Source organism: Euleptes europaea, chromosome 2, assembly GCF_029931775.1.
Source record: "Euleptes europaea isolate rEulEur1 chromosome 2, rEulEur1.hap1, whole genome shotgun sequence".
Lineage (NCBI taxonomy): Eukaryota > Metazoa > Chordata > Lepidosauria > Squamata > Sphaerodactylidae > Euleptes > Euleptes europaea.
In genome coordinates, this window is record NC_079313.1 from 65566126 (window position 1) to 65593357 (window position 27232).

At 40.9% G+C, this 27232-nt stretch overlaps 1 protein-coding gene across 5 annotated transcripts in view; it reads right to left on the reverse strand.

Moving 5' to 3' along the window:
• Positions 1-27232, reverse strand: part of NFIA (nuclear factor I A) — a 556273-nt gene that overhangs the window by 69176 nt on the left and 459865 nt on the right. For all 5 annotated transcript variants that reach the window (XM_056845664.1, XM_056845662.1, XM_056845665.1 and 2 more), the window contains exon 6: positions 26409-26536. In XM_056845664.1, the coding sequence (XP_056701642.1) occupies positions 26409-26536 (128 nt within the window). The remainder of the gene's footprint in view (positions 1-26408; positions 26537-27232) is intronic.

The following is a 27232-nucleotide window of genomic DNA, read 5'->3' on the forward strand; positions in this document are numbered from 1 at the left end:
TGTCTCTTTAGGACAAGTGTGCACAACTCAGTTACATATGCCAGAACTGACCTTGATTGGAACTAAGTGGCCACATTGCAAAAGTATACAGTGACATCTGGCCTTGTGCCTTCCTCCTCAGGTTTTGTGATGCTGGGATCTGGCAACACTTAAACCTGACTATACTGTCATCACGGTGTAAGAAACTATTCATTATGATTAGGCACATCACAGCAAAAGAAGGATCAGAAGGAGTGATTAAGCTGTCCATGGCCATTGGGGGCCCCTTCCCTTCACACTATGTCATTGCCACCACCCTCCTTTCTTCTCCCCCACATTGCCTCATAGCAGGAGGAAGATTGTGTCCTTGTCAACTACTCCCCAGCCTTCTTTAAACAAAGAATGGAAATCTGTACATGCTAAGTTGGAGCTCCTATGCTCTCACGAGAAGTGCCACTGCTGTCAGAGCTTTGAAACTTGAAGCCTTGACTAGGGCTGTAGATTCGGTTCGGCCAGAACTGAAAAACAGCCGAATTTCCCCTGATTCGGTGGTTTTTAGTTTGGGACGAACCGAACTCAAAAATGGCGGGAAAACGGGGGAGCCGAATTCAGCGAGTTCGGGAGTTCACTAATAAATCCGGCCAATTCGGGGCGGCAGTAAGCAGCATAACCGTCAGTAAGCAGCATTCTCCTTCCCCGGCCAATCGGTGGCCAAGCTGGGTCTTCTTCTGGCCAATCAGTCAGGATTGAGTACTGGAGGAATTAGCTGATGTGCGGCCCGGCTGGGGAGAGAGAGAGAGGGAAATCCTCGTGTGTGTGTGTGGGTGGGTGCTTGTGCACATTCACTCCTTTCTGTGGCTGCAGGGGGCGTATTTTTTGGGGTACAGACCCCAAACTTTCAGCAGAGATTCAGACAAACCTTCTTAAGAGACCACCCAAGTTTTGTAAACATTGGGTCAGGGGGTCCCGAGATATGGGCTCCCCCCTTTTTTCTTTCCATGGCTGCAGGGGGTGCATTTTTTGGGGTACAGACCCCAAACTTTCAGTGGAGCTTCAGATGAGCCTTCTTAAGTTACCCCCCAAGTTTTGTAAACATTGGGTCAGGGGGTCTCGAGATATGGGTGCCACCCCTTTCCCCTCCCCCCTTTTCAATTTCTGTGGCTGCAGGGGGTGCTTTTTTGGGGATACAGCCCCCAAACCTTCAGCATAGCTTCAGACAATCCTTCTTAAGATACCACCCAAGTTTTGTAAAGATGGGTTCAGTGGGGGCAGAAATATCGGCTCCCCCCTTTTCTCTTTCCGTGGCTGCAGGGGGCGCACTTTTGGGGGTGCAGATCCCAAACTTTGAGCGGAGCTTCAGACAAGCCTTCTTAAGAGACCACCCAAGTTTTGTAAACATTGGGTCAGGGGGTCCCGAGATATGGGCTTTCCCCTTTCCCCTTTTCCCTATTGGGATGAATGGGATCCTGTATGCATCTCCAGAGCAAAACGTCCTGTGCCTAAATGGAATCGATTACCCAGTCCTCCTCCCACCCCTCCTGATGGAACAGAAGACAGCCACAGTAAGACCCCTTTGGGGGCTTTAATCTATACTTTTTCTCCTGTGTGTGTGTGTGGGGGGGAAGTAGAGTCTGTGTGTGGCGGGAGGAAGCAGTTTCTGTGGGTGGGGGGGGGAGCCAAAGGGGGCTTTTGCCGGTTCTGCCTGGTGTGTGTGTTCCCCGTTGAGTCTCTCTCTCCCTGGTTTGAGGGGGGGTTTCAGTTGTGTGTCTTCAGGTTTTCCCTCATTCATAAGAGCGGTTAGGTCTATTTGGATGCTTGCTCAAAACTGGTTTTCAAATGGTGACTTAAAGAATTCATTTGGAGTCCCATGCAAAAGGGGAAATTCATCCCTCCTGCTCATTATGCATAGCTAGCTGCCTCTGTCCCTTTCCATGGTTTGCAAACTCCCAGGTGTCAGGTGTTGCTTTGCACAGTTGCAAAGGTGTTGCTGTCGTGTTGCTTTGCAGTTGTGTTGCAATGCTTTGCAAACTTCTCAGCTGTTTGTCGGGGCTGGGAGCTTTGTGCGTGGGTGGCAAGCTCTGCTCAGAGATGCACATTAAGGGTGGGGGGACCCCTTTCAGGGCCCATATCTCAGCCCCCCTGACCCAATCTTTACAAAACTTGGGGGGTCTTTCAAGAAACGTCCTTTGAAGCTCTGCTGAAAGTTTGGGACCTCTACCTCCAAAAATGCGACCCCCAGAGCCGCGGAAAGGCGCGGTTGTGTTTTTAATGGCTTTATTCGGCCGAATCTTTTTCCCGAACTTTGAATTCCCGAATTGCACGGACCCGAAGCGGGGGGGTTCGGGCTTCGGCATATCCCGAATCTAAACGGGCCGAATTCAGCCGAATCCGAACTATACCGAATTTTTTTAAATTCAACAGCCCTAGCCTTGACCACCATCCCAGACATTTGTGCTTCTCAGTAGCTTGCCTGAGACTTCCCAACCATCCCTTGCAGTACCGCTCACTTCAGTGCCTAGCAAATCAGGGGCACAGACTCCAGAATCATCTTCTAAGCAACCAGAAATGGCTGTGGGGGCTGTGCGCTGCAACTCATAGGATGGAAGGCCACATATGGGCCCTGCAGGCTGAATGTTGTGCATCCTTACTCTAAAACAATGGTTCTTAAACCTCTGATAGCTCACATTTATTTCTTGCTGCGCACCAGCAGTTATTTCACAGCACACAGTTTGGGAAATTACTGCTCTAGAACCAGGAACTCGCATAGCCCTTTGATGACCAATGTCATGTTTTGGAGCCTGCGCCTTAAATGTGATATTGACTTTGATTATTGCCTGTCTGCTACAGGCCTACTTGTCCAGATATTTATATTTGTATCTGGTGCCCTGAAATTATATGGGGAATTTCACGCCAAGGCTAAATATGAAATATTGTTGTAAAGAATTCAGTGACAATATTGTGCAGAAGGGCAGGGGCGTTATTTTTTTAAAACGCCCAGTAAAAATGAGATTCATAGTTTATGAACTGCTGGAGTTTTCCATGGATAGAGAAGAAAGCAAGCAAGAAAAAATAACGAAGAAATCATACTGAGCTTTCAAAAGGCTAACCTCAAGTTTCTTATATATGCTGATGATATATATTGACTGTGCAAAAGCTTAAAAGCACAGCTGATGTAATAGCGGACCTCAATAACTTTATTTAAAATAAAAAATTAGAAGGTGTTCAAGACATTTTATAGTGGAGAACAAGAATATAATGCTAAGCCTCTTAAAATTGCCTGAACTGTGAAATCAAGTAATGAACACTAGAAAAGGTTCTGTCAGCTGGAATCAAAGCTTAGACCAGTCAGCATTTTCTCCTAAACCCTTATTACAGCCAAGGTATTTGATTTTTCATCTCTGCACTCTGTTCTGCCCAACAAATAAACCAACTTGACCTCTACTCGAGGTGTGTTCTTTCCCATCAAAGCCTTCTCAGCCACTGAGAAGGTGGCGGGATATAGTTGTCCAGTGACTCAATTTCAGTTTTGTTCAACTGAGATTTCACAGTTAAGGACTGTGGTTAAAAGAATGCACGGAAATTCTTTGAGGGGGGGTAAATAATCTTCACTGGTATAATTCCTACAAAGATGCTCGATCCATTTTTTTTATTAGAGATTTCTTATTCAAATCCCCCCCACATGCCTTTTGTAAACTGTATGTTTGCAGACAGAGTATGTTGAACATACCTAGCAAGCTGATGAATGTGGAAAGAAACCCAACTTATTTAACCTATTAGAATGTCCTGGGATCACATCATAAAGACAATCTATGGAAAATAAGTCCATTCTTTTCCTGCTCAAATAGTAACGAGCTTCATCCCACTAACCCATAAAGCGCTGTCACTTCAAGCATGGTATCTTGACAAAAGAAGTGAAAGAAGGTTTCTAACACAAAGACATATCAGGGAAAGCACTTTTCTGCAAAGTTGGGCTTTTCCTACTGATTAATGCTACATTCAACAAAAGAGACAGTGTCTGCCTAATTACGTTAAATACTTATCTTCAGGGGATTAGCAGGGTGTTTCTGCTCAATGTCACTCTTCCTGACAACCTAATGATAGATCTGTTTACTTAAGAGAGCAATTAGTAATTTTTTACTGTTTTCTTTACTGCCTTCATATCATGAAAATATTTGATTAACAACACTCTACCCTATCTTACACTGGGAACAACATATTCTGAATACTTTTTGCTCTTCCTTCAAAGGCGCATGACTGCAGCTTGCAGTTATCTTCAACACCCTCACATTCCTTCTTTCAGAAACCTGATGATATTAATGCTGAATAAAATATGTACTTCAACTACATTACAGAACTTTTAACTAAGTAGGGAATGGAAGAGAATACAGGCTTCTGAGTTCAGACACTCCATTAACTCTCGTCTGATAAATGATGCATAGATGCTTCAACAAGAGCAGCAAGATATTTCCCCAAATATAGAAGTCAAAAACACAAAATGGCATGTAATGAAATGGACACAATGTCAATAACATTAGCCCCACCCTTCTCCTAAAGAAACAGAGGTGGAAATGGATTTGAACATGTAATACAGAAAGGTCCCAATCCAGTCAAGTCCAGGGGGCACTAGACTGTTGGCCATGTGGCCACTGGAGAGTGAACAGCCGCAATGCGTTTGAGGCTGGGTCTAGCGCCCCCTAAAGTCTAAGAGCTGAAAAACCATCCAAAGTAAGCCAGCTCATGCGCAGTCTCAATGTGGGACTGCATGGAACAACGATGATGAACACTAATTTCTTTAGCAGTATCTTTTGCCACAACCAATTGTTACTTCAACTATTGGCTAATTCAGTGTTCATAACTGCTTCCAGCAGTTGCTGAAACCAGCAATCTTTGAATGTTGACTATTCTGGTTGACAACTGTCCCAAACCAGTGTGTTTTGTGTGCATACCTATGATTAAGTTTCTGTTACCATTGTTAAGAATTGTACCTGCACCATCAATTTAATGTAATACGTAAATAAAGTTGCAATCCTAAGAACAGTTTACTGGGAATAAGACCCACTGTATAAAATGGACTTCTAAATAGGCTTAGGAGTCTGAATATTGCTTAGGATTTCTCCCAAAATGAATAGAAAGCTAGACAGCCTCTTGTCCAACATTTCAAATTTTGTTCATTGGGCAAAAGCAAATGTCACTAGCGAGGATTCATTTGTTCTTCTTAAAAAATGCAAGGCACAGGCCTTTCCACTACCAAGCACACAAACTGTACAACATTGACTAAAATACCTTTGGATTTTTTTATTTATTTAGTGTTTATAGCCCACCCTCATTCCCAATCAGGCTAGGCTCAAGGCAGGTAACAACGATAATTTAAAAACCATAAAACATTGAATTAAAATCCACAATGATACAACTATAAACAAGATGTCATTCAGATAAACAACTATGGGCCAGAGAAGCAAGTTGAACCCCTATAGATGGCAGTAGTGGGGGGGGGGAGATGGGGAGGCAAGCAATGATGAACAACTCATGGTTGCCCTCAATTATAGGCTTTGCAGAACAGTTCCATTTTTCAGACCCTGTGGAACTCCTTAAGGTCCCTCAGGGACCTGATGTCACTACAGAGACTATTCCACCTTACCGGGACCAGGGATGAAAAAGCCCTAGCCCTTGTAGAGGACAGCCACATACTCTTTGGGCCAGGGACCACCAGTAAGTTGTCATTCATAGAGCATAAAGCTCTCTGGGGGGCATACCAGGAGAGGCAGTCCCACAGGTACAATGGCCCCAGACCATGTAAGGCTTTAAAAGTCAAAACTAGCACCTTGAACCTGATCCGATACACCAGCTGGGACCAGTGCAGCTGTTTTAGCACTGGTGTGATATGATCTCACAGCAAGGCTCCCATAAGGAGCCTTGCCGTGGCATTTTGCACCAGCTGGAGTTTCCGGATCAGTCTCAAGGGCAGCCTTACGTAGAGCAAGTTACAGTAATCCAACCTAGAGGTGAAAGTCACATGGATCACTGTGGCTAGGTCAGGGTGGGAGAGGTAAGGGATCAGCTGCCTGGCCCAGCGGAGATGGGAAAAGGCCGCCTTGACCATGGCTGTGACCTGAGCCTCCATTGATAGGGAAGCATCAAGGGCCACACCCAGACTCTTGAAGGCAGTTGCAGATGTAAATTGCACGCCATCAAGAGCAAGGAGCTGGCACCCCACCCCAGAGCCTACCTTCCAATGCTGTTTACCAATAAACAAAGTGGTCATTTTGGTTTAAAACACTTATCACTTTGGAATTTTTAATAACAATGGAATGTCTAATAATCTGAGAGCCAAACTGCACTTTCAGAAGAATCACATACTATGGCTTGGATTGCTTCAGAATGCAGATGGAGGAACTGCAGCATTGCATGCTTATGTTAAAATTAAATCCTGCTCTGCACTAAAAAACTTAACATATCACAGAAAACAAGGCTTTAACAGTTGTCCCTACTAGTTTGCTTTTCACAGTTATGAGATCATAAGAACATAAGAAAAGCCATGCTGGATCAGACCAAGGCCCATCAAGTCCAGCAGTCTGTTCACATAGTGGCTAACCAGGTGCCTCTAGGAAGTCCACAAACAAGTCAACTGCAGCAGAATCCTGCCTGTGTTCCATAGCGCCTAAATCATTATTCAGCACCTCAGATCCTCTACCTTCATTCTGAAGCTGGAATACAAAGATGGCTGTGCTATTCTGTTCCTCCAAACATCTTCTGGTTATTTAAAGTTAATGAAGTAAAGCAATGGGAGAAATGTTTTACAGAACACTATTGAAAACTCATAGATGTTAGTTATTACTGTATTTTAATTATGAGTTAAATTTTTTAAATTCTAATCTGCTTTGAATCTTAGCGGCAAAAAAGCAAAAGTGGCAATGAAGCAAATGAAATAAATCAGGAAATTGAGAAGTCCTAGGGGGGAAATTTTACAAAACTAAACATTTTATTTTCATAGTTTAGTATTTGTGCTAATCATAGCACAGGACAACATTGCTTGATGTTGTTAAACAGCCCCCAAACGAACTACCACTAACAAATTAAACAAGAAAGTAGAGCCAACTAAACTGAACCTTTGGGTGATCCGTTTCAGCTTTTTGAATATAATCAAAACCAACCAGACACTACTTCAGACTGGATGATATAGGATATAATATCCTCCATGCATTCACGGCCCCTAAATAAGTGCTTAAATTCTGTTTTACCTGTAAGCTTATCATCGAATGGCTTTTAACGGCAGCTGCATTGCAGTACTTCAATGTGGAGCCCACAAGGGCAGTGAAGACTGTGACACAAGAACTGTATCAGCAAAAAAGGGTCACCGGCATTCAGCTAACTGAACAGCATTTAGTCACCATCGATAACTTTTCTTGCCTTGAGCACAGCCTGAATGTGAACAGGCTTCGAAAGTTAGGTCTTTCCCCTCTGACCATAGGGGTAATTGTAGATTAAAGATGTCATGGAACAAGGGCAATGCTCAATAGACAGAATTTTCAGAAGTGAATTACGGCAATAAAGCTCAGCAATTAAAAGGAATAAAAGACATGCTTGATTACCTAAAACTATAGCTTCTTTTAAAAGGCCATATATTAGTTCAAAGACACACACACACACACACACACACACACTCAAAACAACATGCACCACCACAGATATTTGTGCATGTGTGATTAGCTACTGAAAGCAATCCAAGGAAGTGGCACAGTTTGCATCATGTAACCTCTCAGCTGATGTCCCTCTTTAATGCTCCACATCGATGTTTCTTTGTGCAAAGTCTGGTACCATGATAAAGAGGTACAAATTTTCTTGCAATTTTTTGAACACATGAAGCTGGCTTAATTGTTGTATCAAAATTATTATTGTCTACTCTGTCTAGCAGTGGCTGTCCACGGCCTCAGTTAGACGTCCTTCACGTAATCTACTACCTGATCTTTAACTGGAGATACAGAGATTGAACCTGGGACCTTCTGCATTAGAAGCCCTAGTACTGATCCACAGCCTTTCCTAGATACAGAAGAAAGGTCTCTTGGAGAGGCTTTCCCTAGACATTTCTCTACCACTGGAACCTTTTCCTTTTATGCTGAACTAGAATCTTTTTATCCATGCACCCATTTGCCATAGATATCGCGTTAATTCTTTTTGTTGACTGTATTTCCATGGCTGCTTCACAGCTCTAGAAATAATCTATTTCACAATGCCTTCCTCATGGTTTCATCCCCCTTTAAGGGTCTAGTCCTATCTTACAAAGTCCCCATCAGTCCTATTTACAGGTATGTTCTGGGAGTTCTGTGCTTAGAAATTAATACTCAGGCACATGTGGGCCCAATTCAGATCAGGAGCACAACACACAAGGGGGGGTTAAGCTTCCTTCCCATGCCATTTTCCTGATGTAAAATGGCTTTGGGGAGCTACTATTTGCCCCACTACAGGCACTAGTGCCCCACTACTGTTGTCAGCTGACTCATATATTGTCCCAATTGGGCAAATATTAGCAGTTCCGAGACCTTTCCAGGTTGGGAAAAGGGCACGGGGGAGGTTCAAGTCCCCTCTTCACATGTACTGCAATCCAGGATCTGAACTGGATGCACACACACCTGAAAATTAAATTCTGAGCATGAAATGCCCTGAACATATAGTTCAACAGGACCCATGGCAGTTATGAACACTTTGCAGTGTTTGATTATGTCCTCAGGCACCCCTTACAGTACACTGCATGTAAGAACATGTGGAGTATGTGGTTAGCTCCTTGTGCTTATTCTCACATTTGTAGATGTGATTATTATGGACATGGCTCTTTTATAGACACAAACACTAAATACCACACATTCTTCAAGAAATTTAGTACACATTTATTATTACCAAGAGGTGATTATACTAAGAGAGAACAAGGCATCACAATGATGGCCTTAAGTAAAGACATTCTTACCGCATGAGAATAGTGTGGTGTAGTGGTTAAGAGTGGCAGACTCTAATCTGGAGAACCGGGTTTGATACCCTACTCCTCCACATGAGCGGCAGACTCTAATCTGGTGAACCAGGTTTGTTTCCCCACTCCTACACAAGAAGCCTGCTGGGTGACCTTGAGCTAGTCACAGTTCTTTCAGAACTCTCTCATCCCCACCTACCTCACAAGATGTCTGTTGTGGGGAGGGGAAGGGAAGGTGATTGTAAGCTGCTTTGAGACTCCTTAAAGATAGAGAAAAGTGGGGTATAAAAACCAGCTCTTGGGGTTGATAATGACTTTTTTGTACAGCAATCTATATAAACATAGCTTAGATGACTTTTATAAAAGATGAGAAAAATTAATAGATATGCTTTATCAATGACTAGACAGCTAAGTAAATCCTTCAGATTGAGGCAGTGGACCACTGGATAACACATGCTGGCAACAAAGAGCAGTGAAAACCTCTGTGCCTTGCTAGCAGTAAACCCAGAGTCTTCCAGTAAGTAACTCTTGCAAGCAGAAAGCTGTTTCCTTCACAAGCCATTCTCAGATTTTCAGCATTTGAAATGTGGACTTATGAACTGACCTTAAATATTCATATTTTCCAAATTAAAAAAACAAACAAACCAGAGAAGTGGAAACCCTAAAAATTATTTTGGAATTCTAATGCTATTTTTCAGCAGTTATACTTTTTGTGAAAGAAAACAAAAATTTTAAAATCGTATTAACAACAACAAACCTTTTAAAAAATGATGGAACAATTGTTTCAGGATTCATATGTGGCTCTTCATAAAAACAGCTTTTAAAAATATTTTAGGACCCTTTCAATCATCACTATAGTGCAGGAAAAGCTGCTGTAATGTGTTTTTCAAATACCATTGCAGTAAAGTGAGAAGGTGATGATGCAACTATTTCCCACATCAAGGGGTCCCTTCTGGGAGCTTGGCCAATGCCAGTGTGGTAAGAAGCACTGTGTGACCTGCTTCTACTAGGGGTTCCAATGTTTCCAGACAGGTGCGAGATGGAGGTATGCTGCAGTAGTTCCCTTACTACTAAAGTAACATTGAGACAACAAGAAGAGAGGAGGACTGGCTCTACCTAATCTGAAGCTTTATTACCATGCTTCCTGTTTGGTTTGGATATCATATTGGATTAAATATCCAAGGGATATAAACTTGGTATTAGAAAAAGCAGATATTACAGTTGGTTTTCACAGACTACTCTGGACCCCAGAAATACACAAAACTCTATTTACATCACCATCGAGTCAACAAGATTGCAATGTGAAACCTGCCCTATTAAAAGTCTGGAAAAGTTATAAAAAAGGATCAGTCCATCTCCTTCTACTCTTATGTCCCCACTTGAAGCCTACTACAATTCGTCTATCTGGAAATGTAATAAGTATTTGACCTACCAAGACCTCATTAATGAATTCAGAGAGATCAAGCAATCATCGTTTTAAAAAAGAAAACAAGGACCTAAACTGGTTAACATATCTACAATTAAGATCAAGACTCAAAGAAGATTGCTTTAAAACGGGTGAACTTAGGGCACAAACAGAATTTGAAACCATTATAGTGAAACACAAGATCACCTGCTTGGTAGAATTTATAAGTTACTTCTGAAATATGGTCCAGAAACAAAACAGGTCCATGATCAAATGGACGCCAAAATTCAGAGAAATTATTCCTATTGAATAATGGGAATCACTTTGCACCAGAGAATTAAAATTTACAGTTAACCAAGACATATGCGAAAATTGGTACAAGATGTTTTACAGATGGCATCTCACTCCAAAAATGCTACAAAAGATGCAAAACACAAATCAAGGTACCTGTTGGAAGTGTATCACACAAGATGGGTCTTTCTTTCATGTTTGGTGGACTTGTCCGAAAGTACAGATGTACTGGAGGAACATTCACAATGAATTCCAAAAACTGTTCCATTTAAAACTCACCTTAGACCCCAAGAGTATGCTGCTGGGCATTAATCTACCAGAATTGCCCACACAATCTAGACAACTGTTTAAATATGCCACAACAACTGCTAGAATTGTTCTAGCTAGAAAATGGAAGTTGATATCACTTCCAGATATTGAAGAATGGAAGGAAAAGCTGTCTGAATATGCATCATGGCCAAAATGACCGATTTAGCTAACAATGATCAACAGTATGAGCTGTTTTATGAAAACTGGACACTCTATTATCAATATGTAAAGTATTAATCAAAGATGGTGTTAGAAGGATAGAAGATATCAGAAGGATAGAACTGATACTAAGGTTTGATATCTTTATTAATTATCTTTTTTCATTGGGAAAGCTGCTTGGATATGGGTAAACCATGTACCGTGAAACACAAACACATGCATGTAACAATTTTTTGTATTTTCTTTATTTTTCGACTGTTTCCCTTTCCCTGTACTTTCTTTTTCCCTTTATACTAAAAATAAATAAAACATTAAAAAAACAATGGTTTTTTAGGGAATGTGATTAGGGAATGTGCAAGAAAATATTCTTGACTGCCAAATAAAAACAGTGTAATATTCTAATAGTTCTTCCATTTAAAACTCACATGATTGTATGACAATCATGTCAATGCATCAGTTAATTGTCAAAGATAAGGGTAACCACCTCATTCCATAAACCATAGAACAAAGAGAGACATATTGATCCAATGCTGTCTGTCATCATGAAGTGTATTAATTATTTTACTTAATGGCTACAACGGTAAACTCCCAATTATGCTCCAGATACTGCTATTGACTTGCTATGTTTCTGTAGTATATTCATTAACAGATTTTTGCTGGCCATAACAAGAGAGATGATGTATAAAATGTGACAATGCACAAAAGTAAGAGTAGTCATACTGGCTCACTACAATGATTCATGAGGTTATGTGTCATGGATGCCAGTGTGATGTAGCAGTTAGAATGATTGACTAGGAACTGGGAGATATGATTCAACTCCCCCCACCCTAAAGCTTGTGGGGCCAGTCACTCTCTCTCAGCCTAACCCACATCACAGGATTGTTGTAAGGGCAAAATGGAGGGAGAACTGTATATACTGTTCTATGTTCCGTGGACGAAAGGTGGGATAACATGCAGAGATTGAAAAATGCATCTGACAAAATTCACTACTAGGCACTTCAGTGAAATACTGCTCATTAGTTCACACTAGTTGGACATGTAAGAAAGAAAAGCAACTACCAGCGGACAGACTTGCCTCTTTACACAGAAACAAAATAGGCATACTGTTTTATTCCCTCCTTTGACAGTGCAGAGGGCAGTCCAAGGGCAAAGTAAGGATGTGTGCACTGTGGGAAGGTGAGAAAGACAGATGCCAGGCCAAGAGAGCTCATGCCATCAGCTCCTGAAGAGATCCTCAATGGACTGAGAAAATTTTGCTATTTCATTTTTCTTTCTTTTGTATCTTTTATTTTGAGTTTTACTGTTTCAAATTGTAACCTAACCTAGAGTGCCCTGGCAGAATGGCAGCAAACAAACAAATGAATATATTATAAAAAATACACGGGGATTTTAAAAAAATAAACACATTTCAGTTTCGTTGAGGTGATAACGCGTTCCAGATTAATGGATATGGAGTGAAAGGGTGTGATCTGTATGCTATATAAAATTTTGGAGCATCCTGATACTTTTAAAACAACTTTTCTTTACAGCAAGACGATCCTGTGATTATGGATTCTATAACGGAATTGTGAGTTGTGTAAAAGTAGTTTTCAGCACCCCGTTTACTTATTTCATTGCTGGCTCCCTGAGACTTGCAATTAAAGGGGGGAGGGAGTTAGGCTGTGTTGGTGACAAAATCAACAGCAATGCAGCATTCTAACTGAGAGCTTGCTAAGAAGCCGATCGCTCAGAGTGTGAAAAAAAGATCTCTAATGTGCTAACACAGCTATCCTCTTTCATGTAGCACCAGCTGAGACAAATGTATTGTGATCCCAAGGTCCTGGTGTGATTGCTCCTGAAAATACATTAAACTTTACTGACAAAATTCTCAAATTGACAGTGATAATGAACCAAATCATTTAGGGAGGGAGGTGGGAAATATTATTTAATAATTTATTGCAAAGAAAGCTGTTGTTTGGTAGTTTGCTGAGCTTCTTTTAGATAATCTCTCTCTCTCTCTCTCTCTGGAATGAGGAATGACTTTGGTGTGTAGTTTGTTGCAAGTTTTGTCATGTGTTACTAACTTCAGTTACAATTAACTATATAAATAGAGTATTATATTTAAGTACTGCCTTCATACTGCTGTGGATTATTTTCATTTTATTGCACTGGGGAATTAACAGCCTTTGTTGCAGTTAATACTTTTTGATACAGTTTTTGGACCCATCCCCTATTAAACTTCAAGACAGTAGCGGGATTTGAAAGGGTGACGTAAGTGATATTTGTAGGAAGGTCTGGCAATCAAGCCTCTTTGGTAGGCAACTAAAATTCCACTCTTGCTAGCTACAGGTCACCTTCACCTTATTCCTCCTCTGCATTTTGCTCGGCCTCAAATTAACAGGGGCAAGGTCTGAATATTTGCTTACAGACCATTCCTGAGCGGAAGGGCTGCGCCAGTGACTAGAGCCAGCACAGCTGCGCTGCCTCCAAAGGAGGTTTCCTCACACACACAGAGGCCAAAACCTTCCCCTTCCCTCAAAAACTCGAGCAACTGCCCCATAAGGTTGCACGGGGATATGCCACCTAAAAGGGGGGCGTATCTCAAAAAAAAGGGAAAGGGGGCGTTCCTGAACTGAAAGGCCTTAGGAGGCCACCTAAAGGCAGCTCCTTTAGGGAACGCCTCCGGGAGGACAGTGCACCATCCGAACGCCGGTGCAAAGCTATGCTGGCATCCCTGAGCTGCGCTGCCACAGCAGCACCAGGAGGATGGTGTCTGTCCCCCTGCCGCATTCGTGCCACCCTGGGCAGCATAAGTGGCATGGATGCCAGTGCAAGGGGGCCAAACACCAGCACAGCCTCTGTCCTCCTAAAGACTTTAGTCCTTTAGGCTCAAGTCAAGTTAAGTTTATTAATATGGTCTATTTGACCAGCCAGAAGTTAGTTTATCATATTGTCCAACTTGATAAAACTGTAAAAACTGGGGAAAATCTGTTATCAATAAGATATACAAAAATAGTGCATGATACAAAAGTGATATAAAAGTATAAAAGAGTTTAACAGTTTTTTTCCACTCTATTTTTGCGTATTTTAATTGCATGGTGCAGAATTTAGCAGTGTGAAGCGAAAGATGAGGAATCTCCCCCATCAGAAGCTTCTTAAACAGGAACTCAGACGACTTATCTGGGAATCCACTGATCAGGGGATCAATAAGTCTAATACGAGCCCAGGAATGGTCTGTCTTTTACTGTTTCCTATTTTTCATAATGAAAAACCGTGCATTCCTAAGCCACGCTGGCAGCCAGGATGAAAGTCTTCTAGAGGCCAGCAAAGGCCTGCACCGGCGCAAGGGCCCACTGCGCTGGCATCCGGGCTGTGTACGCCGTGTTTGTGACCCCAACGCTGGCATGAAGGCCCAGTTACTGGCCACTGCTGCGGCAGCACCAAAACGCCCCCCTTTTTTAGGTCACGATACACCACCTTTTAGGCACCAGGTGGAGGCAGGGCTGTTGCATTGCCTCCTAAGCCCAGCGCGGGCATTCCCCTCAGGAATGCATGACAAGTTTTGAGAAAGATGACAATGACAACATGTAGGAAGAAATGTAATGCTTCCCAAAGAACTTGAAACAATCTCTTCACAATATTGTCGAAGGCTTTCACGGTCAGAGTTCATTGGTTCTTGTAGGTTATCCGGGCTGTGTGACCGTGGTCTTGGTATTTTCTTTCCTGACGTTTCGCCCACAGCTGTGGCAGGCTTCTTCAGAGGAGTAACACTGAAGGACAGTGTCTCTCAGTGTCAAGCGTGTAGGAAGAAAATACAACAGGTGCTACGATCAGCAAAAGACAAAAGAGACCCTCTCTCCTCTGCAGGAGTATATCGTATACCTTGCAGTTGTGGACAAGTTTACATCGGGACCACAAAACACAGCATACAAACAAGGATAAAAGAACATGAAAGATACTGCAGACTTGGCCAACCTGAGAAATCAGCAGTGGCTGAACATGGACTGACACAAACAGGACACAGGGTCTTATTCCAAGACACTGAAAGACTGGACAATTCTACCAACTATTTTGTCAGATTACACAAAGAAGACATTGAAATTCATAAACATCAGCACAACTTTAACAGAAAAGAAGAGAGTTTAAGAATGAATAAGGCTTGGTTTCCTGTCCTGAAAACCTCCAGACTAACAAAGACTACAGTCCACAATAGCCATGCGGATTAGCTTTGGATAACAGATCACTTCAGGATACAATGGTTCCATATTAACATACCACACCCTCATTAGCACATTATCTTGATACTTACAGGACAATGATTAGCACATTACCTTCAATACTTTGCAAGACAATGACCCAACCCCCTTTTGACTATATATTGCTCTTCCTACACACTTGACACTGAGAGACACTGTCCTTCAGTGTTACAACCCGGATAACCTACAAGAACCAATCTTTTCACAAAGTTATGGCCCATTTTTTGGGCAAGATAAAATTTCTTGACAGAACCATTCGGAATACTGGTCATCAGATCAAAGGAACTAAGCATTCCGTACACTCATCTTGCCACGGGGTGACCAATATTCCAAATGTTCTTCTCAAGATTTCATGAGAGACTAGGAGAGCTTGCAGCTATATTATCTTAATCAGACCTCAATATTCCAAAATATATTCTTCTATACAATTAAAGAAAATGCTCAAAGAGCAGGTGGTCCAATTGACCTAATGTGTTATATATAGCCTTTTGCTAAGTTATCTAGTAATGAAAATTTTGTTTTGGATTCTTGGACTTTTAAAAATAATTTTGACAATCATTTTAAAGCACTAAATTGGCTTATTACACATTGCTTATTTCAAGGAAGTATTCTTTGTTCATTTCAGAAATATTCAGGGGAAAGAAGAGGTACACTATAGTTGCAAAAACCGTGTTTTGTTTAATAAATGTCAAGGAGTATATATTCTACTAAAATAATGGTAAAGTTCTGACACAAATAATACATCATTTTCTTTATCATGATGTATTCCTACTTTGGAGTTCTTCAGACCACAACCCCTGAATCAACTGTGACATTTTATTTATTTGCAGAAAATCTATTCCACATCTAACTGACTGTAAAGCAGCTTCCAGTGACTGATAAAACATCACAACAAAATACAATCAAACAGCATCACAAATGTATGTGGTGGGAGAGGGTAAAAGAGGAGATGAAAATAGAAGTAATAAAAGATCTATCAACCAATTTGATCTTTATGTCATGCCTAAGGAACCTGAAAATGAAGTCAATAATATCTTATGGTCAGTCTTCAAACGTGCTATGTAAGGTAAATGCCACATCTGTGTAGGATTAGAGAATGCTATTTAAGAAGAAAAAGAAAAACTGAAAGGAAAACTGAATGTTTGATGTCATTTACTTCATTGAGTGTGTTTGATTATGGCAGATTAAAATAAAACAAAATTCTGAAGCCAGGAGCTTTTAGGTGTATTTATGGCTGTGTAATAGCTCATACTAGTTTAAAAATGGAGCCAATGCAGAATTGTGCCACAGTATAAACTAGAGACCGACGCCACATGATTTCCTTACCAAGCATACTCATCTCCTCTTGCCTTCCTTCTCCGCTAGTAAGAGTTATGTGATGAAAGTGCTGAGATAAAGTAATGGTAAGGAGGATACCACAAGAGGTATTTCAAAAGCAGGAATAATTTACTACATGTCTGCTTTGTTTTACTTCCCTGAGTCTTCCTGTGGTGAAAGGAAATTCATCTTTTCTGGCAGACTACAACCTTTTTAGGCTTGAGAGCTCCCCAAGCACACTGGAGTGCAGATAAATGGATGCAAGTCTTCATGAGTACAGTATTAAGATCATGGATTTAATGTTGTGTTTTGTTTGGTATGTCACGTCTGAAGCAGAAATAAGGCAATGACGCTTATTTGCAGAAATTACTTCAGTTGTAGTAACAGACCTAACTTCACATGCAATTCTGGGAATGGAGTGTAGGACTTTGGTTAAAAACCATGGTAAATGCTATAGCAACACCTCATACAAACCTGGAAAAGGGAGAATATTATGTAATAGGCATAGTATTCAATCACGCTGATCTTCTATGAGGAGTCCTATTAACATATATTTTGGGGGCTCTAATTTGATGTACTTCTTTGGTGCAGGATACAGAAATGAAGTAATGTGAAGGATCTCTCTTATTTCTTTTCTTACAAATCTTTGAGGAAGATTTACTCTTGAAGATAGAATTAATTATGGCAGACCTGAAGACAATAACACAGTGCCAAAAATTCATCACATACAGCCTGAGAATGGATGGATTACATAATGTTAATCCCCCTGCACAAGCAGAAATAGAGTACCTGAGAACCTGCATTTGAATGGAGTTCACAGTGGTCACAAATGTGGTGTGCTGGTTAAAGTGTTTCAGTGCATTCCTGAGGCGGGGTGCTGAATCGCCTTAGGAGGTGACGTGACCCCTACGCCAGCATTTGTGCCACTTGCACCATGAAAACAGGGATGGACGCTGGTGCTGTGACACCTGAACGCCCCCCCCCCCGGATGGGTGCAGCAGCATGGCCCTCAGACACTGGTTTGGCTTCCCACCGGTGTCCTGCTGGTGCAAGTCCTTGTGCCGGCATCCCAGGAGGTGTTCCCGGGGCGTTCTGGAGGGCAGAGCTGCCAGTAGACAGTTTCCTAACCCCTTTCAGCCCAGGAACGCCCCCTTAACAACAGCAGTGCTGCGCCAGCTTTTTTCTGGCATAGCACTGCTGTTTTCAATAAGACTTTCCCCCACTTTTCTACATTTAACTTTTTTAAAAGCTCCTTTTCCCCCTTCCTGCAGCAGCTAAACCTCTTTGGAGGCGCCACGGCACCGCCACGGCCACGCCGTCCCATGCTGCTGCAACTCTCAGGAATGGGCTGCCGATTAACCCCTGGGAGATTCTAGTTTGATCCCACAGTCACCTATGGAGCTTTTTAGGCCACTTTGGCACACTGTTTCCCTCTCAGCTTAATATACATCACAGAGTGTTTGTGATGACAAAACTGATGACAAAACTGAGTGGTAAGAAAGAATCCCCCTGATCTTCTAGGAGGAAGGGTAGGGTAGGGTAAATTTTTTACATAGAAATACAACAATGAACCTCAAAAAAACAAGTTTAAAGTTTCACCTCATTTTGTTCAGCTTCTTATATAGCAAAATAATCTCAACAATCATTTTGCTGCTACTGCAAAGATACAAAATAAATACTGCTTAACAGCAACAAGGTGTCCTGTTCAAGGTGCAAGATATTTTTTTTACGATCGTCTAGTAATATGCAAAACTGAAGTGTATCTTTTGAATATTTCCCATGGCCATATCCCCTAGAACTTTATACTTAAGGCTGTAAGCCCACAACAATAAACTAACTTAACCCCCCCCCCCACAAATATGGCTTTTTTTACATGTGATATACTACATTGCTATACAAAACCCAGAGGATAAGGACAAAATATGATGAATGTAAAAAAGATGCACTATAGAGTTAAAGAAGCATTTCTAAACCCTGGCAGGTAAAAATGTAGTTTGTTTAAAGAAACAGTAGAGCCCTCAGGTGGAAAGGACACCTTAATGATGGGATGTCCTTGAATATTAAATTAAACGATTGCAAGAGTTACATAATTAGGTATAAAAATGAGAGAGGCTTGAGGATGAATTTGGGGTTTTGGCTTTCTGCCTCAAAGAAAGTAGAAAGCCAGTTTTGCTTATCCAATAAACAATTATATTTCTGCTATAGTGGGGCCTCTTTCATACTTACTGGTTCCAAAAAGCTGAAAACATCTTATCTAACTTTGGCTAAAATAGGAACTGCATTATTTTACTCCTTCTTCCAAACAGGTTTGACTCTAAATTTCTGTAGAGATTTTTGCCCTCTTCTGTGATCTCTCCTACCCTCCCAGCAACACAGAGGTTCTGGACCTCCACACCTTCTTATCCCTTTTTGTTGTTCTGCTCCCTTCCTTCTCATGACTAGAATTCTGTCTAGCCCTTCTTCTCTCTTTTCTTATAAGAGATAGCAAGCACAAAGTTGTGCATACATTTTATACTGTTCCCGAGGACTAATAGCGGAATGTGTGTACATTTAACTGAATGAAACACAATGTATTTTTGTACACTGTGAAGATCACTGGCTTGTGCATGGGACGTGGCAATGTCGCAAAATGTACCGTTGAAGCAATCAGTGATATTTTTTGTATGGGGTATTTTCCCCCCTGTAAATCAGAACTGCCACCAACAGAAAGTGACCAGGCATAAGGGGATAAATTTTACTGTAGCATTTTTATCATTATATAAAAACTATACAAAAGAGTGTCTATGGCAGTGGTTCTCAACCTTCCTAATGCTGCGACCCTTTAATACAGTTCCTCATGTTGTGGTGACCCCAACCATAAAATTATTTTCGTTGCTACTTCATACCTGTAATTTTGCTACTGTTATGAATCGTAATGTAAATATCTGATATGCAGGATGTATTTTCATCACATAGGGAGACATTTTAGATGTTACGTTAGGTTTGCGTAAGGCAGCTAATTGTGCTCATGAACATTCAGCAATTCAGGGGAACCATATGCTCCGCCTGGGATCATTGGAGAAGCCAATACAGTAAATAAAAACAAAATACACCAGTAGGAAAGAAACACCCAACCCCAATTCGTTCACAATCAAAATCTCCCTGCCCTTGGAAGGAGTGAGCCGTGAAGAAGGTGAGCTGTGACTCACGAAAGCCCATATACCAGTAATGGCAAACCTTTTAGAGACCGAGTGCCCAAACTGCAACCCAAAACCCACTTATTTATTGCAAAGTGCCAACACGGGAATTTAACCTGAATACTGAGGTTTTAGTTTAGAACAGGGGTGGGAAACCTTTTTTTTGCCAAGGGCCATTTGGATATCTTTAACATCATTCGGGGGCCATACAATAAACAAACAAACAAACAAACAAATAAATAAAATCATTATTAGATATTTGTGCATCTTATGCAGGTCTACTCTAAATCCTACTCAAGTCCAGTCAGTGGGCTTACTCATTGGAAAGTGTTAGTAAGTTTGTCCTGCAGATGTCTAGTATCTTAACCTATTGGTAGCCTACCCATTTTGGCCCAGAGAAACTATGAAGTATACTTTATTTATTGAGAAATTTTATATGCTGCCTGGATCTTGACTTGGATGGCCCAGCCCAGCCTGATCTCATCAGATCTCAAAAGCTAAGCAAGGTCAGCCCTGGTTAGTACTTGGATATGAGACCACCAAGGAAAACCAGAGTCGTTATGCAGAGAAAGGCAATGGCAACCCACCTCTGTTCATTTCTTGCCCGAGCCAGCAATGCCGTGGATTGAATTTAGAAGGGTACAGATTGGGGAGGGGCACAGAGTACACAGAGAGAGATGCTGCATGTTTGGTAGCCCATCCTGCACCTGGGACCTTCTGCATGCCAAGCAGATGCTCTCCCCCTGATCCACAGCCCCTCCCAAGGAGATGCTCTCCCCCTGATCCACAGCCCCTCCCAAGCAGATGCTCTCCCCCTGATCCACAGCACCTCCCCCTGATCCACAGCCCCTCCCAAGAAGATGCTCTCCCTCTGATCCACAGCCCCTGCCAAGCAGAGGCTCTCCCCCTGATCCACAGCCCCTGCCAAGACGCTCTACTGAAGAGCGCCATCTGGGAGATCCAGCGGGGAGGGGCTGGCCAGTCATTCTTCATAGAAAGGCAATGGCAACCCACCTCTGTTCATTTCTTGCCTGACCTGGCAATGCCCTGGATTGAATTTGCAAGGGACTAGATTGGGGAGGGGCACAGAGTACACAGAGATGCTGCATGTTTGGTAGTCCATCCTGCACCTGGGACCTTCTGCATGCCAAGCCAATGCTCTGCCACTGAGCTACAGCCCCTGCCAAGCAGATGCTGTACCTCTGAGCCACAGCCCCTGCCAAGTAGACTCTCGACCTCTGAGTTACAGCCCCTGCCAAGCAGATACTCTACCTCTGAGCCACAGCCCCTGCCAAGCAGATACTTTACCTCTGAGCCGCCAGTTCGAGCCTCCAGTTTGGCCTCGGCTGGGTCGGGTCGAGCAGGAGGGAGCAATACGGAGTGCCCCACCTGCTTCTGCTTTAGCTTTGGGTGAGAGCAAGGGGAGGGCCACGGAGGGACCCACGGAGCCAGCAGTGCGGCCAGTGTGCAAGCCGGTGCGGGGGGATTTGGCGGTGCAAGTTTTGGGCGCCCCAGCGGCGAGTTGCTGACTGAGGCGGCTTCCTCCCTTTCCTCGTCTGGGGAGCCTGAGAAGGGGTGAGTGGGAGGGGGAAGAGCCCTGTGTGGGGTCTGAGGGAATTTTCCGATGGTCTTAGGCAACCCCTGTGAAAGGGTCGTTTGACCCCCAAAGGGGTCGCGACCCACAGGTTGAGAACCGCTGGTCTATGGTATTATCAATGTTCCTACACATATATAACAATGGACTATATATCAGGACTGCTATAAACATTTTCATTCAGCCTCATAATAGTACTTTAGGATTTGTATAACATGCATTGTTGGATACTGCACTGCCGTTGCCTTTAGCAATCCTTTCCTTCCTGGATAATCTCATATGAACCAAAAAAGACAGCTTAAAATGACTGCTACACAGCTGCCCTTTTTTACCACGCAAGTGATAAAAAGTATCAATCAGGAATCCCATCTCCAAACAATCAAATCAAGTATTTTCAAAGTTCTATGCCTCCTTCCGAATGATTGTCTTATCATTCTTCCTTTTTCAGAATGCAACATGGACAAAAATATTAAATCTTGCCGAAGAGTGTTTTTAAATCAATGAAAGAATTTGATTTAATTGATATATGGAGAATGAAAAATCCAAAAACAAAAGATTATACCTTTTATTCAAATCGTCACAAATCACACTCAAGAATTGATATGTGCTGGACCTCCAGATCAATGACAACAAGTGTGGAGAAGATACACATTGCACCCAGGATATTGTCAGACCATAATCCAATTGAACTGACCTTGATAAGAGGCAAAACAGGGATCCAAAGATGGCGGATGAATGATCAAATACTGCGGAACAAGCAAACACTCGAACAATGCAAGCATGATTTGAAAGAGTTTTTTATTTTACAGAAGACATGTCCGATCTTGTTATATGGGACGCAAGCAAAGCTTTTATAAGAGGGAAAATGATAGCCCTGAACTCTAAAAAGAAAAAAGAAAGACAGAAGAAAATCAAAGAATTACAAGATCAATTAAGAAAACTGGAAAAGAAAGTCCAAATTAAGCCAGATAAAACTATTCTACATGACATTAAGATGACTAAGCACCAAATAGAGTTGATAGAAACAGAAGAAATCAAAATAAAAGTCAAATATGCTAAGCAAAGGTTTTTTGAAAGAGCAAATAAACCAGGTCGTTTCCTAGCCAATCAACTTCGACAACAAGAGAAGAAAAGGAAGATAATCGGTGCCAAAGCTAACGGGATAACTTACAACAAACAAGAGGAAATCGAAAAAATATTTGTGGAGTACTATAAGCAACTTTACTCGAAAGATGATCTGCGAGAACAAGGACTTTCAACTTATTTAGCAGGTGCACAACTACCTAAACTATCACTAGAAGAACAAGAGATTCTTAACCAGAAGATAACAACTCAAGAAATTGTAGATGCCATTAATAATTTAAAACCAGACAAAGCACCTGGTCCGGATGGCTTAACACCACAATACTACAAGTTGTTAGAACAACAACTAATTCCGGTTTTACTCTCTCTTTACAACGAGGTAATTGAATACGGCAAGATCCCTCTGTCATGGCAGGAAGCACATATCTCTTTGATCCCAAAAGAAGCTGCAGATCAATATCTTCCTCAAGCTTACAGACCAATATTGTTACTGAACATTGACTATAAAATTTTTGTCTCTATAATCACCAAAAGATTTCAAAAATATATCGGAAACTTGGTACAGTTTCCAGATCAAACAGGTTTTATTCCTAAGAGACTAATGAGAGACAATGTGAGACTGGTTCTTAGTGCAATAAAATATGCAAAGTCAAAATCATTAAAAACAGCAATGATATTTTTAGATGCAGAAAAAGCTTTCGACAACGTTTCTTGGCATTTTATTGTTAAAACATTACAACAAATGGACTGTGGAGAAACTCTACTTAAAGTTTTCAACACGATATATTCGGCGCAAAGAGCTCGTCTCTTGATCAACGGTCAGTTGTCAACAGAATTAAACATTACAAAAGGTACAAGACAAGGCTGTCCTCTTTCTCCATTTCTATTTGATTTATCAATGGAGGTCCTCTCAAACCATATAAGAAATGATCCAAAAATCAAAGGTTTAACAATAGAAAATGAAGAACACAAAATCAAAAGCTACGCAGATGACGTCGTCTTAATTTGTCAAAACCCTGAACAAACACTTCCACATGTTTATAATCACCTCATCGAATATGCAAAATACTCTGGTTATAAACTTAACAAAACGAAGACGAAAATTTTGACTTTCAATCTAACAGCAGATGAAGACAAGCATATTGAAGAAATCATCGGATGTCGAATTACTAAAGAACCAGTGAAATATTTGGGTGTCAACATATCCTCACAAAACAATACACTTCTAAGGTCAAACTACTTGAAAATTTGGGGAGAAATAGAAAAAGATTTGAGTTTATGGTCAAAAATGAACATCTCATGGATAGGAAGGATATCGACGATAAAATTTAGTTCTTCCTAGACTAAATTTTTTATTTCAATTTTTGCCGATTGACATCCCTGATAGGACACTAGAAAACTGGCAAAAACAAGTTAACCGATTTGTTTGGAATGGGAAAAAACCGAGAGTCAGATTTAAAGTCCTTCAAGACGAAAAGAAAAGAGGAGGGCTGGCATTGCCTAATCTCAAATTATACTACCACGTTGCCTGCCTAACTTGGATAACCGAATGGATAAAACATCCTAAAAGCCGGCATGTTATTTTAGAGCGGGCAGACTTGGGACAAGGTTTCCATAAAGTTTTGTGGGACTTCAAATCAAAAATTCAAAAAGACAAAGTATCAGAAGATTGCGATGTCAAAACAGTGTTACTGAAAGTGTGGAAAAGATACAAAAAGAGAATAAGTCCTTCTCCGCCACCCATAATGTCACCAACTGAAGCTTATCACGATAATGTTAAACTGAAACCGGGTGTTCATTTTACCTACAATGATATGATAGAGTCCATGGGAGAAATTAAGACCATGATTAAACTTCAAGAAAAATTTCAAAAGTTGAATTGGTTAACTTATCTACAATTGAGGTCCAATTTGCAAAAAGACTGTTCATACCCACAACCATTTCGTGAATTAACAGAATTTGAGCAGTTAATATCTAAAAATGATTCACACGTCTTAGGAAAAATATACAAGCTTCTCCTGAAATACGATACAGAAGAAGAACAAGTGAAAACAAATATGATAAAGTGGATGCAAAATTTCGGAGAAATGATCAATATGGACCTATGGGAAAAACTTTGTTCTTCCGAATTGAAATATACTGTCTGTCAAGAAGTGAAAGAAAATTGGTACAAAACTTTTTACAGATGGTATCTGACTCCTAATATGCTTTCCCAGATGACAATTCCAGGGAAAAAAGGTGCATGTTGGAAATGTCAAGAGTCAGACGGCTCTTACTTTCATGTTTGGTGGACGTGTTCAAAACTATAACTATACTGGAAAAGAATTCATCGGGAACTACAGATGATGTTAGATATGAAGTTTACATTTGATCCTAAATTTTATCTACTCAGTATAGTGCCGTCAAATTTACCTTTGAAATCGTATGACGTCTTCAAATATGCTACAACAGCTGCCAGAACAATTTTAGCAAGAACCTGGAAACAAACTCACATACCTGAAATTGATGACTGGAAAGAAAAACTTCTGGAATATGCAACCATGGCCAAAATGACTTTTGAATTAAATCCTAAACCTAGTGAATCCACTGAGCAATTCGAGGAGAAGTGGGCATCTTTCTATACTTACATGAAATGCAGCTAACCTAAACGAAGTATGTTTAAACATTATAATAAACTCTGTATTATATTTTCTTATCTCAATTAACTGCCAAGTAGAATATGAATTTTTAAAATATTAGAAATCAGAATGCAAGTATAACAAATTAAAGATATTCTGTAATTATGTTCTATTCAGAAATCATTTTATAATACTGTATTGTTTTTATAATGATAACGTTTACCCCTTCCCCTTTTTCTCTTCCTGTACCCTCCAATTATATAAATAAAATAATAAAAAGTTAAAAAAAATATTAAATCTTTCTTCTGCTGTTCTTATGAAGAGGCATGAATGGAAATTTACCAGAACTTTCTCTTAAGCCACCTCTTGTTACTTCCTCCATATTTTCTACCATAGAAACATTGGCAAGACCTTAAGCCCTTCAGTTTCTTGATGAAACCAGCGTGAGAAGATTCTGTTTGGAGTAATATAATCAAATTGCACGAATGGCGAAATACTCATTTTTCTTGCCATATAATAACCTTCTTAGATAAGTTACAATTGAATGAACTTGTCTTATCTTGTGCCCATTTTCAATAAACTCACAGAAAAAAACTATATCAAGTTCTTCCTTGCATAAAATAAACTAAAAAAAACAAACAGAAATTTCACAGAAACAGTGAGCTGAGAAGCCTTTACTATCAAAAATTAATATTTAACTTTAAGAATGAAATGCTCCTTAGACAACCAACAATATATTTATATGAATACCCACTTAAGAGATAGCACAAGAATACAGACTTTAAATAATCCAGCAGTGGTACAACAGCATCCGTGGTGAATCACACATACTTCACTCAAGCTTTCTAATACTTTTTAAAAAGACCAAACAATATTTCCTATGGTGGCACTGTATAGTCAATGTAGAATTAAATCAATTTAAGTTAACAATAGTTTGAAAGTGTTTCTCCCCTTTTATAATGATTCAGCTATTGTCATTTTATATTACAATGTAGCTAAAATATGTAATTCTTTTTGAAGGACAACCAACCTAAATATACAACACAATTTTGGGACAATGAAGCCTTGATAATCATTGAAAGAATATTCAACACTATATTTTGCTTACCCAGAACACAAAACTGACATATGGCCAAAGTTCTACAGCTGTAAAATTTTTTAGTTTCTATATGGTGTCTCATACATAGCCAGATTGTAAACTGCTAAAATTTAGGAGTAAAGAAACTGAGTGTTAGTGAGCATTGCCTAGGCCTCCTAAAAGCCATTTGAGTGGCCACAATTACCTGGCTCCACTTCATGCCATCCACTTGACTGACTGCCACTTCCTGGAGACCGCCCTTGGCTTGTATAAAATGATTCTTCTCCAGGACTGTCCATTTCATCCTCTACAGATTTGAGGCGCTTTGTAGAGCTGGAATTTTAGAACACATATTATTTGATAAATAATGAGTGAGATAAAATGCCGTAGTACCATTATAATCTTTCAGGATCATAAAAAAGGGAAAATTGCCTGTCTCTCTGTTTGCTCTAAAACAGTCAGAGATAAGGGTGAGCATTTTGATATTCCTCAGCTGAAAATATACCCTGAATTCACTGTTTCGGGCCATCTTGGGGATATTTGAAATGACCCTAAAGATTTCTGAAATTCGAGGAGTAATGGAAAGGTATATCCTGGAATTTCAGGAGTGTTTGGGCTTTCAGGGAGGCCAGGAATGGGGAGGGAGAGAGGGGAAGCTGGCACCAGCAAACAGCTGTTTAGCAGCATCTGGCCCCTTTACATTTTAAAGGGCCATTATTTTCTGTGAGAAGAACTGGTCTCTGGAGTTCTACAGGCCAGATCTTTCCATAGAACATAATGGCCTATTAAAATTCAAAGGAAAGAGAAAACCTGACTAACAGCTGTTTGCCAGGGCCAGCTTCCTGTCCCTCCCTCCCTCCCTGCTCCCTCTGGGGGAGATGGGGCGGGAGGCTGAAAAAATGGGCCAAAATACCGACCCAAATTAATATTTTTTTGGTGGTGCCCACCCTAGTTAGAGACTGTGCAGCTGTTTTGCCTCTTCTGCCCCCTTACTCTGTGGACCCCAGTTGAACTGCTGCAGGGCTATAC